This window comes from Cynocephalus volans, chromosome 6, assembly GCF_027409185.1.
Source record: "Cynocephalus volans isolate mCynVol1 chromosome 6, mCynVol1.pri, whole genome shotgun sequence".
Classification (NCBI taxonomy): Eukaryota; Metazoa; Chordata; class Mammalia; order Dermoptera; family Cynocephalidae; genus Cynocephalus; species Cynocephalus volans.
Window position 1 is genome coordinate 61,676,447 of NC_084465.1, and position 14,644 is coordinate 61,691,090.

The 14,644-nt window shown below is 32.6% G+C and overlaps 1 protein-coding gene across 1 annotated transcript in view; it reads right to left on the bottom strand.

Moving 5' to 3' along the window:
- SLC25A40 (solute carrier family 25 member 40) overlaps positions 1 to 14,644 on the bottom strand; it is a 48,180-nt gene that overhangs the window by 6,116 nt on the left and 27,420 nt on the right. The window contains exons 4-9 of the mRNA XM_063099444.1: positions 14,531 to 14,590; positions 12,959 to 13,065; positions 7,781 to 7,848; positions 5,872 to 5,996; positions 4,512 to 4,685; positions 1,413 to 1,522 (exon numbers count right to left, since the gene is read on the bottom strand). Coding sequence (XP_062955514.1) covers positions 1,413 to 1,522; positions 4,512 to 4,685; positions 5,872 to 5,996; positions 7,781 to 7,848; positions 12,959 to 13,065; positions 14,531 to 14,590 — 644 coding nt within the window. The remainder of the gene's footprint in view (positions 1 to 1,412; positions 1,523 to 4,511; positions 4,686 to 5,871; positions 5,997 to 7,780; positions 7,849 to 12,958; positions 13,066 to 14,530; positions 14,591 to 14,644) is intronic.

A 14,644-nucleotide genomic window follows, 5' to 3' on the forward strand; every position in this document is an offset into this window, starting at 1 on the left:
CTACTTTTTGCTTCCCAACTCACATTTGCTCAATATGCTCGCAGAATGCCCTTTAAAATCACTTATATTTTATTTCACCCCAACCATTTGTTGATTTAAGTTCTTGAAATCAGTTTCAAAGAGCTCAGGTAAGATAAAAATCAATTATTGCTTCTACATCTCCACAATCTACTATGTAGTAGCAAAAGGTAGCTTACATTGTTATGTAAGCCTCTTTGACACTTTTTAAAATGATATGGTTTAGGCTGTTTTGTTTTCTAACAGAAAGTCTGGCCACAGTCATATTCATGTGCTTTTGCTGTTGCAGAGACGATTTTTTATTTGAAAATTGTCAAAAGGCAGCAACATTTCTAGATCATTAAAAAATCATTAAAAATAAATTTTCTATGGTAAGCAGAAATAGTAAAATAGAGAACTTTCCTTCATATTACTGTAAAAGCTGGTACACCATACTGAAGCAACTGTTCAATAATGCTAATTGCTTTTTTGGCTCCATAAACTTATAATCCACTAGGCTTAATTTGACAGATCTTAGATCTGGGAATATTGATGTCTAAATTTTGAACTAAATCATGGTGGCTTCCTTAGCCTAGGTTTTCTGATCTATTATTCCAGCATTTTTCTGCAGGTCTCCATCACTTCACTCTGCCCCTTCCCTCTTGTTTTTAGGTGGTTCCAATATGTCAGTGTCTCACTGTAAATTATCACAAACTCATTTTGCAAGTATGTCAGTATAAGAAAACTCTTTATAGCCAAGGTGATGGTGATGTGAATCTCCATAAAGAAAACCCACTACATGACTTTCAATTGTATGGAGGGGTAGGAAAAGGTAAACTCTCTACTACCCCAAAATTGTCATTTGAGATCCTTCCCTTTCAAGAAAAATGGTAATTTTTCTTGAAATTCTTTTAAGAAATATTTAGTAAGCCAAGATGTTTCCAAAAAAACAGGAATTAGCAGCAGAGGATAGAACTGCTTCTATTCAATTCAATTATACATATGGGATGACACTCCATAAAATATTACCTAATCAGATTTACTAGCATTTATTAACTAATAAACTGAAAATAACAAGGGTACTTTTAAAACCTTGTGGAAAAATAGAATTAAAAGAATACAAATCTTCCTATGAACTTTTTGAGGTATAATAAAGCACTATTTAAATTATTATCATTATCATAACTTTAATGATCTAACAAATCCACGTTTCTCAGAAAAACACAATAAAAAATAAATACAAAGTATATTTTAAACTACTTTAATGGCTAATCATCTATTTTCTTAAAATAGGATAGTACATACTTAGAAAATATTTAAAGCAGTGCAGCCTAAAAGTGCTGTATGCATGAAATGCTACATATTACAACAATTATCATTTTTCTGGAATACTAACAACAAAAGAATAAACTTACAGAACCAGACAATGCCCCTGAAGTAAAGTTGATCATAAATGTTGGTTCATACAAACCAGATTTCTCACTCAACCACTTCTTTAAAATTTCATAGTTATACCAGTACATTGCTATAAAAACAGAGAATGAAATGAGCACATATTTAGAAATAAAATGTGTACTTTAAAGAAAAGATTTACGAGGTATATGTTAAAGGAAAAGAGGAATTTTAACCTTGACATGCCTTGCTTCTGCTTAGGCACCTACGAGATGAGATGTAAAAAAAAAAAATTTTTTTTTAATTAAAAAAGAGCAAAATGCTCAGTAATAGTCTAGCAGTCTTAAAACAAAAGATATTATATATCAGTAAAGTAGGACTATAATTCTAAAACCTGACAAGAACAGTAGAAAAAAGGAAAAGTAAAAGCCAATCTATTCAGGAACACAGGTGTAAAAATCCTAAAAAAAAAATAATAATAAACTGAAGCCAGAAGTATTTCATGAAAATCATCCACTATGACTATGATGGGTTATCCCAGAAATGGAAACGTAATTAATATAATAAAACTTTTAAATGTCATATACCACACTTAAAAAAACCATGGTATCATCTAATGATAACATAAAAGCATGTGATAAAATTTAACACTCTCATTCTAAAGCAAGCAAATTTCTTGGAAACCTAGAGACAAAAGGGAACTTCTTTAACTCGATAAAGGATATCAATCGCAAACCTATAGCAAAAATAATTAATGGTGGAACAGAACATTACCTTCAAAATGAAGAAAATGATAGGGATGCTCATTATTATTACTACTATTCAAAACTGTACTAGGCAGCAAGTAAGATAGAAGAAGCTATGATAATTAAAAATGAAGACAATAAAGTCATAATTTACACACAGTGTTACTGTCTGCATAGAAAACCCAAAAGATATTCAGACAAATTACAATTTATAACAGTTTTAAAAGATAGCTAGATACAAGCTAATACATAAAAATCAATTGCAACTGTACCAGCTACAAAGATTTAGAAAACATAATTTTTTAAAAAAAACAGCTTTTAAAATAGCCACTAAAAGTTGGTGGGAAGTGGGGAGAGGAGGTTACCTATAAATAAAGCTTAAAAAAAGATGTATACAACTTTTATGATGAAAATTTTAAATCTCTACTAAAACACTTTGAAGAAGACTGGTTATTAATATAAAGAGATATGACATGCCTAGGGAAGAAAAATAAGGTGACATCACCAAGGTGACTTTTTACAAAGCACTAGTAATTTAGACAGTGTAGTATTCGCACCGGGTTAGACAAATTAACCAGTGAAACAAATCATGCATACACAAAAATTTAATATGACAGAGGTGGTACTGCAGATCCTCAGAGCAACTGTGGTTATTCAATAAATGATGCTGGGATAACTAGCTATTCATATGAGGGAAATGAAATTGAATACCTATTTCAGTCCATAATCCCAAATTGATTATGGATAAATGAATGGCCAATGAAACAGTCAATAATCAGAGAAATGCAAATTAAACTGAGATACCACTTTAAATTAAGAATTTTGACAATAAAAGGGCTGGTAAGGTTATGAAACAGCAGGAAATCTCATACATTGCTGGTTGGTGTATAGGTCCGCACAATCACTTTAGAAACGAGTTCAATATTACTAAGTAAAATTAGAAATGTATATATGTATATGAACCAGCAAATCCAATAAGGAGAAACTCTTGCATAGATGCCCCAAGAAACTGTTTAAAAAATTTCATAGTAGTGCTGTTTACTTGTTTACTCATACATAAACGAGTAAAAATGAAGAAAACACAGTTACATACAAAAACAAGAATGAATCTTAGGAAAATTCTTCAGTAAAAAAAGGATTTTTTTTTAAGCTCCCAAAATAGGTAAAACTAAATAATATATTATTTAGAAATAATATATATATGGAAAAACTATTTTTTTTAAAAAAATCAAATGAGTGATAAAAATTTAGTATAGTGGTTACTAAGTGGGCACGTTGACAGTGAAAAAGCATATATATGGTCTCAGGATTAAAAAAAATGCAATGTTCTATAGCTCATAATTTGAAGTGGTGAGTTCACAGGTATTCATTTTATTACTATACTTCATAACATATATTATTTTACATGCCAAATATATAATAAAAAAGTAAAGAACATAATTGGCATAGGAATCTATGATTACTTACATACTGTATATTTCTAAACAGCATAACTGAATACAAAAGATTGATACAACAAAATACAAAAGGGAAAGATGCTTAGAAACGTGTATAAGGGGCCGAGCCCGTGGCGCACTCGGTAGAGTGCTGCGCTGGCAGCGCCGCGACGCTCCCGCCGCGGGTTCGGATCCTATATAGGACTGACCGGTGCACTCACTGGCTGAGTGCCGGTCACGAAAAAACGACAAAAAAAAAAAAAGAAACGTGTATAAGAAATCATTAATAAAGGATTAACAAAAAGTGAAAAAGAAACAAACGTTAATACAAGGGCTTTTCTCAATAACTATTTCTTTCAGGTCTTAAGTGGAAACGTCTATGATTCACAAGAAAAATACAACTAAGATATGCACATTCTACAAGTTATTGTTAGATTTGTACTTTTCACTTTCCATGATTTTCCCTCTTCATAATTCAATGATGAACACAATCACCTACCTGAGTTATAATAATGTTTTACAGGATACTCATTTAATGGGCAAATGTTTATTTTTAATAACTGAAAAAGTACAACTCCATATAATTCAAAGGTGGTCTTAAATGGATTTTATAATATTCTCATTTGCAGTAGTTTAGTTACCTTATTATGACTTATTTAGAATAATGTTAAAAGTAGTTTGCAATCTCTGAAGATGAGTACTCACCAATTAACATTTAAAAGAAAATTAAGCATAAAAAGAAAAGAAAAATAGGCTTGCATTAGAAACTATTCAATAAAGGCTTGCAAAGATCTGAGAGCCCAATAATGAACTAGGAGTTAGTCTGTAGTTACTACAGAAGATAATTTAACTGTAAAGGTTTTTAAAATCTAGTGAAAGCAATATATGAATAAGACAAAGCTACCTAAAATTTAGCAGATACTAATAAGATAAATCTTACCTGAGAAAGGTACATCTCTAAGAACAGTAGGAGCCCAGCCCCTCCAGAGGGAAATCCAACCATCTTCAGACACTTTCTTGCTGACAAATTGGTGTACTTCCTTGTAAGAAAACTTCTTAGACTGCATTTTGGTTCTAATCAATTCTAAGGGACTTATTACAGTTACTGCACCAACTAATACAAATAAGCAAATCAAAGAAAAAAAATAAATCCATGTACTATGAAAACACACACACAAAAATTAGTATTTCATGAATTTTATGATATTTTAAACTTGTATTCTGAAATGTCTGCAAATGTTAAAATCAAACATCTAATGATGGCAACATATTTGCACAGATTTTTTCCTTTGATAAAGCTATTTCTTAAAAGTCTATTTTCTAATGGCCAGCCACCAAAAAATAAAAAAAATAAACTAAAAAAAGAAGTCCATTTTCATATACCTTATGTTTTGTTTCAACTCTTTCAAGGGCACTTCCAGAAATGTTATAATCAACTAAAAATATTACAAAAACTCATTCCAGTTAGTGCTCCAATAAACCTCACTCATATTTCCTACTGATGAAACTCATAATCCCAAAGTCTATACGGAAAATGATTCAGGACTTTGGCCTGAATCACGTATGGTCTCAAATGACACCTTGAAAGTTCGTGTGAATCAGAACTAATTCTGATGTCATTCTAAAAATTCTATCCAAAATTTGACCAAGATGGGCTGATCCCATCTCATTCTGACAGCAATAACCATATCATGTGACTTTTGGAGTACAGATACTGCTATGATTTGAATGTTTGTCCCCTCCAAAGCTCATGTTGGATACTTAATCTCCAAAATGATATTTGAAAGGTAGAGCCGTTAAGAGGTGATTGGATGGTGATGGCCCTGCTCTCATGAATGAATTAATCAATTCATGGATTAATGTGTTAACGGATCAATAAGTCATCAGGGAGCAGACTGAGGGCTTTATAAGGAGAGAAGGAAGCACCTTAGGAGGAGAGGAAGAGGACTCTCGCTCAGCCCTCTTGCCAAGTGACACCCTGTGTTGCCATAGGACTCTAAAGAGAGTTCCCACCAAGAAGAAGGCCCTCACCAGATCTGCCCCTCCTGGACTTTGGACTTCCCAGCCTCCAAAACTATAAGAAATACATATTGTTTCTTTATAAATTACCCAGGTTCAGGTATTTTGTTATAAGCAACAGAAAACATACTAATACAGATATTAACAAATTAGTACAAACCATAATGCAAAATATATTTTACCAATAATCTCTACATTAAACAAATTATCTGTGAATGTCAGAATTTAAACAGAAGCTCTAAACAGAAATCTAAATGAAAATAAAGATTTGTATTACTTACATCTAGCTACAATGCCAGCCACAATTGGTATGCAAGTTTCATTTTCTCCTAATTTAGCTCTCAGAAGATCAGTTAATTGATCATAGCAGGTAAAATAAATAATTGTAGCAGGAACCGCCATCACACTGTTAGAAAAACACAAAAACATCTGTTCAAAATTAAGGTCTCCAATGTACTCAAATTAAAATATTATTATATAAGCTAAAAAAAAACGCTTATATTTTGTATGAGCTAAAAACCAAAACAAAGCCTATGGAGACAATTTTTCTTTTACTTTAAAAATTATTAGTGCTTAACATACTAGGCAATAAAAAGATATAAAGCAGGTATCTTCCCTTCAAAAGTTTACATTCTAGTTGTGAAGATAATTTATAACATATAGCATTTAATAAGCGTTATGTAATCAAATTCAGATCACAGAAAGAGCACACACTCAGGTCATAAATAGGAAAGACAAATTAGGACACTTCTCCATCTCCTTGACTTGTTTTATCTGTTTCAGGTCTCCTAGATCATCTTTCCCAATTACGTTTACCATGAGAATCACTGAAATAAAAAGTACATGAGCAATTATAAAACATTTCTAAACTACAGACCATATATCACACCAGCTCATAACTGAAAATAAATTACAATTAACATCACCAGAATTATATACACTAGTTTTGAGGGAATTCTAATGACACCTTCTTTTAAGTGAAAATATAGAAAGGGAATTATTAAATTCAAACACAAAGTTACAGGCAATATCAAATCATAAATATTAATGCAATAAGAAACCTGTCTATGTTTATGGTCTAACTATAGGACATTCACAGACCGTAGTTTGGAATGCCTTATGTTCTACAGTGATGTTTGATGCTGAGAATTTAAGAGCAGGACTGACTGGTGCTCTTGAATCTGCCACCAACTTTATAACCCTAGGTATTGTTTAAAATATATGCCTCAAAGTTGATTAATTTCCTCTATAAAAGAGAATAAAGGAAGTTCTTAGAAATAAATGCGGGAGAGAAAGCCAAGGTATTATTTGAGATTTTTATATTCAGCCTCACTAGTTTATCATACTAATTCATATAATCAGTAGCTAGTAGAGAATTAGAATGCTCTGGAGAAGGAAAAGTCTACATATTGTAATATATCTTACTGTTTTAGTAAAATAAGCAAAAAGTCAATCAACACTGAATGCTTTATTTCTCATGAGGAAAAAATTCTCATGCAGCAAAGACTTAACACAGCAGTTTTGGTTTCCTATATCTTCAGGTGGGCTTGTTTGCATGACTGACCCTTGGACAACTCATGGGAATTTATTCCTTGAAATGTTTCCTATTATAAAGGGGGTTTTTTTTGTACGTCTGAAGCACTAAACCAACTTGTCTAGCTTGATTTGTACAAATAATGTGATTCATGGTAAACATAAACTCTCCTTCTGGGTCTGAAGTTTTGCTAATCACAGATGGTCACAAAGATAGAATGTACCTACATAACCAATGCCCAATAACAGCCCTACACTCTGAAACTCGAGTGGGTTTCCCAAGGCAGACACACTTTGCACATTTCATAGTGCGTTGTTGGAAGAATAAGTGTGTCCTACGCAATGCCACAAGGGAGGACCGTGGAAACCTATGCCTGGTCAATTCTTAATATGTCTTTTTTCCTTATCAATTCTGTGTTGTATCCCTTTGTTGTGATGTACCATGACCACGAGTATAACCTTCTCAGGTTCTGTGAGTCCTTCTATCATATCATCAAATAAATAAGTGAGTGGTTGTAAGACTCATAAAACAATGCTTCAGAAAAATGAAAAGTTCTAACAGTAAAAATGCAAGATTTAGTCCAATCATGTTGATTTTAAGACAAAACAAAACAACCAACATCATTTAGTAGGAAAAAATATTAAATTTCAACTTACAGAGTAGGGGGAAGGCCACTCCACAGGGATTTAATGCCCTCATTTCGAATGATTTTTAAAAAGGCATCCTAAAATTATAACAGAAAAAAGTAGTCAAAATATATACCTAAACTTGATATACAAAAATTTATAGTGATAACTGATTGGTAATTTGATTGTTTCAAGTATTTATTTCTAAATTATGAGCTTCTTGGACTTATGTATGTCCATTCTGTAAAAAAAAAATAATTTTAACACAATTAAAATGAAGCATTTCTAGATAATACTAGATCCTTAGAGAAAAAAGTCTACATCACTCAGCTCTGGATTAGGGCTTGGAAACAAAGCTTTTGAAAGAATATAATAAAAAAAAGGAAGTAGAGTAATGGCAGGGAGTTGGTCAGATAAACTCTCCTCAGCAAGCTTGAAATCTGAGAAAATATCATTAAAGCTCACTATTTGAAATCTCTAGAGAGAAATCAAAAGCAGGCAAAAGCTGAAGGGAAATCTCCTGTTAACAGATAAACTCTTACAACTTAGTAATAAAAAGATGAACAACTATTAAAAATCGGCAAAGGATTTGAATAGATGTTTCTCCAAAGAAGACATACAAATGGCCAAAAAACACATGAAAAAAATTCCAACATCATTGATCATTAAGGACATACAAAGCAAAACCACAATGAGATAGCACTTCATACCTACTAGGTAGGCTGAAATAAAGAAGACAGACAATAACAAGTACTAATGACAATGTGGAAAAATTGGAACCCTCATTGCTGGTGGGAATGTAAAATGCTGTAAACACTTTGGAAATAGTCTGGCAATTTCTCAAATGGTTAAACATAGAGTTGCCATATGACCCAGTAATTCTACCTCTTGGTATATATCCAAGAGAAATTAACACACATGTTCACACAAAATTTTGAATGTTCATAGCAGTATTAATCATTCCAAAAAGTGGAAATAACCTAAATGTCTATCAACTGATGAATAGATAAATAAAAAGGAGTATATTCATACAATGGAATATTATTTGGTAATAAGAAATAAAACACTCATATATGCTACAACATGGATGAATCTTAAAACATTCTGCTAAGGGAAAGAAGCCAGTTATAAAGGACTGCATGTTTTCTCAGGAAAGGGGAAGTTGAGTAAGATAGAATACTTTTAGACAATAACTACTCTTCTCTAGTCAAACACCACAACCCAGACCCATACCAACAAAAGGCCAAGGAGGTAGCCTAGACTTCTACCCCTGTAAGGCTGTAATGATGCACTGTCACACCCTCATTGGGGTGGTGTCACAGAAGGTCAGTAGAAGAGTTTAGACCTTTAGCCTCACCGGGTCGTAAAAAGGGTCCCCACTTCGCCCTGCTAGGGAAGTATCAGAGGACTAGTAGCAGAGAGTCAAGACTTTCACCATCACCCAACAGTAATGAGGCTAACCCACCACAGAATCAATGGAAACCACATGGAGGGCCAGAACTCCCATCACCGCCCAACAGTAAAGAGATCTTCCCTCATACTCTGTGTCAATGGAAGCCAAGTGGGGAACCTGGACTTCTAGCTCTACCCAGTAATAACCAGGTGGCATCCCACTTCCCTTGTGGAAGCAGTGTCAGAAAAAGCCAGTTAAAATGTTTAAATGAGATTCATAGTTTAATAACAGAATAATCAAAATGTCCAGGCTTCAATCGAAAATCAGTTTTCATTCTAAGAACCAGGAAGATGTCAAGCTGAATGAAGAGAGACAGTAAATAGACATGAAAATTGAGATAAGAGAGATGTTAGAATTATCTGACAAAAATTTTATTTTATTATTTAATTTATTAAAACATGATTGTACATATCTGTGGGGTGCATCATTGAATATTAATACCTGTGTGCAATATGTGATGCTCAAGTCAGAACAATTGCTATATTTATGATTACACAATGTAATCATTTTTTGTGGCCCTTTACCAATTTCTCACTAACCGCCCTATCCCTCCCCCTTTCCCTCCTCTAGTGGCCTCAGTTCCATTCTCTCCTTTTGAACATCAGTGAATTATTGTGATTGTTGTATCTTTCTTTCTTGCTTTATTTATTTGTTTTTTGGGTTTTTTGGGTTTTTTTAGCTCCCACTTATGAGTGAGAACATGCAATATTTCTCTTTCTGTGCCTGGCTTATTTAACTTAACATAATTTTCCCTAAGTTCATATATGTTGCTGTGAATGGCAAGATTTTATTCTTTTTTATGGTGGAGTAGTATTCCATTGTGTATATATACCCTATTTTCCTTATCTAGTCATCCATCTGACAAAGATTTTAAAGCAGCCAACAAAAAAATCATTGAATGATTATTTATGAACATGCTTGGAAAAAATAAAAAATTAGAGCCTCAGCAAATAAATATATACACAGAAACACTACAAATCAAAATGAAATTCTAAGAATTTTTATGTAACACAGAGGAAGGCAGAAAAATAAAACAGAAAATAGAAAAATAGAAATCAGAACAAACAGAAAATAATAAATAAAATGGTAAGCATAAGCTTAAGCCCTAACAAATCTACACTTGCATTAAAAGATGAAAACTGATAGAGTAGATTTAAAACATGACTCAATTATATGCTGTCTATAAGAAATTCACTTCAATTGTAATGATACAGGCAGGTTGAAAACGGATTTGAAGATGTCATTCCTTCCCAAATTGATACACATGTCCAATGTAAATTCTGTAAAAATCCCAGTAAGATCAGTGGTCAGTGGACACAAAATTGTAGAGAGATAGGAAGAATGGAATCTCGTGTTCTGAAGCAATATAGGGAGACTACAGTCAAGAAAGAACTGTGTATCTTTGAATAACTAGTCAAGATTTTGTTGAATGTTCCCCAAAGAGGTGACAAATATTTGAGATAATGGATATACTAAGCACTCTGATATGATCATTGCATACAGTGTAAATGTACCCAAATATTATATAGTACTCAATAAACATATACAATTATCATAGATCAATTAAGAAAAGTAACTTAAAAGAAGAGAAAAAAAAGAAATAAGAGAGTAGAATAGTGGTTACCAGAGGCAATGAAAGAGAGGGGGGAAGAGGAATGGGTAAAAGGTCATGAAAATTGACTACAATGTATATTGAGAAGGAAGGAAGGAAGGAAGGAAGGAAGGAAGGAAGGAAGGAAGGAAGGAAGGAAGGAAGGACGGACGGAAAGAAAGAAAGGGGGTGGGGAGTGTTGTTCTGGGGAAAGGTTCCTAGACTGGTACAAAGTTGCAAGGTTACAGTTAGAAAGGAAAGGTGCTCTAGGCTGACAATAGCTAATAATATCATATTGTATATTTCGAGATAGCCAGAAAAGAGGATCTTGAATGTTATAACCACAAAGAAATGATAAATGTTTAGGTGATAGATATGCTAACTATTCTGATTGGATCATTATACAATATATGCATGTATTGTACAATAAAAAAAAGAGTATAAAGTGGGAAGAATAAGTCTACCTAAGTTCAAGACTTAGCTACAGTAATTAAGACTCTTTGGTACTGATAGAGCAACAGATACATAGAGAAATAAAACAGAACAGAAAATTCAGAAATATATATGCCCAATATGGCAAACTGATTTTTGACAAAGGTGCAAAAAGCAATTTCATAGAGGAAAGACAGACTTTTCAATAAATAGAACTGGGCATCCATAGGCAGCAGCAGCAACAACAAACAAACCTTAACCTCAGACTCATAGTTTATATAAAAATAACTCAAAATGTATCAAGAATTTAAAGATAACAAGCTATAAAACTTTTAGGAAAAAGCATAGGAGAAAATCTTCAGGGTCTAAGGTAAGTAAAGAGTTCTCAGTCTTGACACCAAAAGCATGATCTACAAAAGGAGATATTGACAAAATGGAGTTCATCAAAACTAAAACTTTTACTCTGTGAAAGGCAATGTTTAAGAGGATAAAAAGACAAGTTAAAGGGTGAGAAAAAAATAGTTGCAAACCACACATCCAACAAAGGACTAATGCGTAAAAAATATAAAGAACTCTCAAAACTCAACAGTAAAAATACAAAAAATGTAATTAGAAAATGTGCGAAAGACATGAAAAGCCATTTTAATGAAGAGGATATACTGATAGCTCATAAGCATATGAAAAGATGTTCAACATCATTAGCTACCAGAGAAATGCAAGTTTAAAACCAGAATAGTTGCTAAAATAAAAATAGTGACAACACGAATGTTAGTGAAGATTCAGAGAAACTGAATCACTCATACATTGCTGATGGTAATATAAAATGGTACAGCCAGTCTAGAAAAGAGGTTGGCAGTTTCTTAAACTTTAAAGAAGCAATTACCATATGATTCAGCAACTGTACACCTGGGGCATTTATTTCAGGGGAATAAAGACTTACTTTTGCATACAAAACTGTCAACAAACGTATATAGCAGCTTTATTCATAAGAGCCAAAAAATGGAAACAACCCTGAAAACAAACTTTAGTACATCCATACCATGGAATATTACTGAGCAATAAAAAAGAATAAACAATTGATACAGGCAAAAACCTGCATGAATCTCCAAATAATTATGCAAAGCAAAAAATGCCAACCTCAAAAGGTTATATATATTATGATCCCATTTATATAACATTCTTGAAATGACAAAATTATATAAATGGAGGACAGATTAGTAGTTGCCAGGGGTAAAGGAGGGGGTGAGAGCACAAGGAAAATGGGTGTGGCTCTAAAAGGGGAACAGGAAGGATCCTTGTGGTGATGGAATTATTCATTATTTTAATTGTATCAATGTCAACATCCTGGTTGTGACATTGTATTAGTTTTGTAAGATGTTACCACTGGGGGAAACTGAGGAAAGGGTACATGAGATGTCAGTATATTTTTCTTAAGATTATGTGTGATCTACAATTATCTCAAAATAAAAAAGTTTAGTTAAAATAAAAGTTATCCCCACTTTTTCTTTCTACATAAAAAGCAAGAACTGATGAAAAAAAAAGTTAACAAAGAATTCAAAGGCAAAGAAGTATTTCCCTTTTCCTGATTTAATATGATGGACTTTTTATTCTCCTACAATGAGGAAATCTTTCATATATATATATATATACATTTAATCTTATATATATATATATAAGATTGAATATAAAAATAGAAAACATACTGTGAGTCTAAATAATATAATCTCCTTACCAATGTTCCCTGGAAATTTCCTGGCTTCTTATACCATGCTTTGTTGCCTCCCTCTTCACAAACACATAGATGATCCATTAATCCATTACTATACACAAAACATTTTCCTAAAAAAGAAGATTCCAACAGTCCACAATTGCTTCACATAACTGTATTACTTTCACAGATGAACAAATTGAAATTATGATGAGGGAAGTAGAAAATTATCAAGAGAAATAACCTTGAAAAAGCCAAATTATTGTCTCTACTTTATAGGAAAAAACATATAATTATTTTTATTTGCTTAATGATATGGCACTGGGCACAACTCACAGTTGTGAAAGTAATGAAGTACATTAGTGGATTTTTTGTTTTCAGAACTGTAGTAAGAAAATGTACACGAAAATAAATTCTTTAGGTTATCCAAGGGAATGGAGAAGAAAGACAAAGAAAGAAAAAGAAGGAAAACCTGTTTTGAAAAGAGAACACAGATGCATGTCTTCTCTATTGGTCCAGAAAATAACTCTGGTTATGCAAGGGAAATTCAGACAAAAATAGATCATGAAAAAAAATGTCCGTCTCAATGTAATGCTATGCTTTTATCCCTTTCTCTGTATTTGTACTGCTCAATCCAGCCATTTGTCAGCTGCCATCTAGTTTACTACAACTTTCTCTAATACCAACTCCTTCCCATTCATGACTCACTCTTGTTGCCAAAATTCTCTTTTCTGTTCAATCATATATAATTCTGTGAGTTTCATAATACATAAGCCTAATCATCTCCGTCTGCTTTTAAGGCTTTCTTTAATGTGTAGAAAACTACCTTTTCAGTCTCTTTGTACAATCCATCTATCCTTTCCTTCATCTGAAATACAACTGCTGTTTATTCACTGCTATGCATTCAACAGAGTGGCATGCATATCGGAGCCAATTTTCTTACAGTCCAAACAGTCTGTTTTCTGCTATTTAAATATGTTTGAATGCCATTATTTTTATAAATTTGTAAAAGACTGTATCAAGGAATTGCTATTTTTGCCTATCTTATAAAAATATTTAATCAGATGTCTCAAATTCCACTTAAACTACTGTTCAGCAATTAACCAAGCTGCCTGATAAAATAATAAATTTCCAATGACTGTATTCAAGCAACACTTAGATGACAGTCATGAATATTCTAGGATAGGCATATCTCTTGGACAAAGGAGGAAGCTAGATTCTAAGGTCCCCTACAGGTGTAATTCTGTTCTTATTTGTGAGGTACATATCCAAATATATAATGGTCCTCTGCTTTAATTAGTAGATCCATAAAAGTGTTATATATGTTATATACAAGGGTTCTTCAAAAAGTTCATAGAAAGATATATATTATCTTTTAATCCTATCCATGAACTTTTTGAAGTACCCTCGTATTTACTTGATGTTTTTTGCCTATTCTTCATCATGTACAACTGAATAGTGAAAAAAATGTTTCAGCATGAGGATAAAGAGGCATCAATTTTAATAAATTAACAAAAAGAATATTATTGAAACAAAATGAATGCAGTAACATTTAAATATCTAACATAACATTTTCAGGATAACTAGCACACATACCTTTGGGAAATGAGTTGCTTTGGGCTTGGAGTCGAATTTTAACAACATCCAGGGGTGTCACTGTGAAGATACATAAGTTTCAGTTAGCAGGTAATACCTGTAAATTGTATAGAC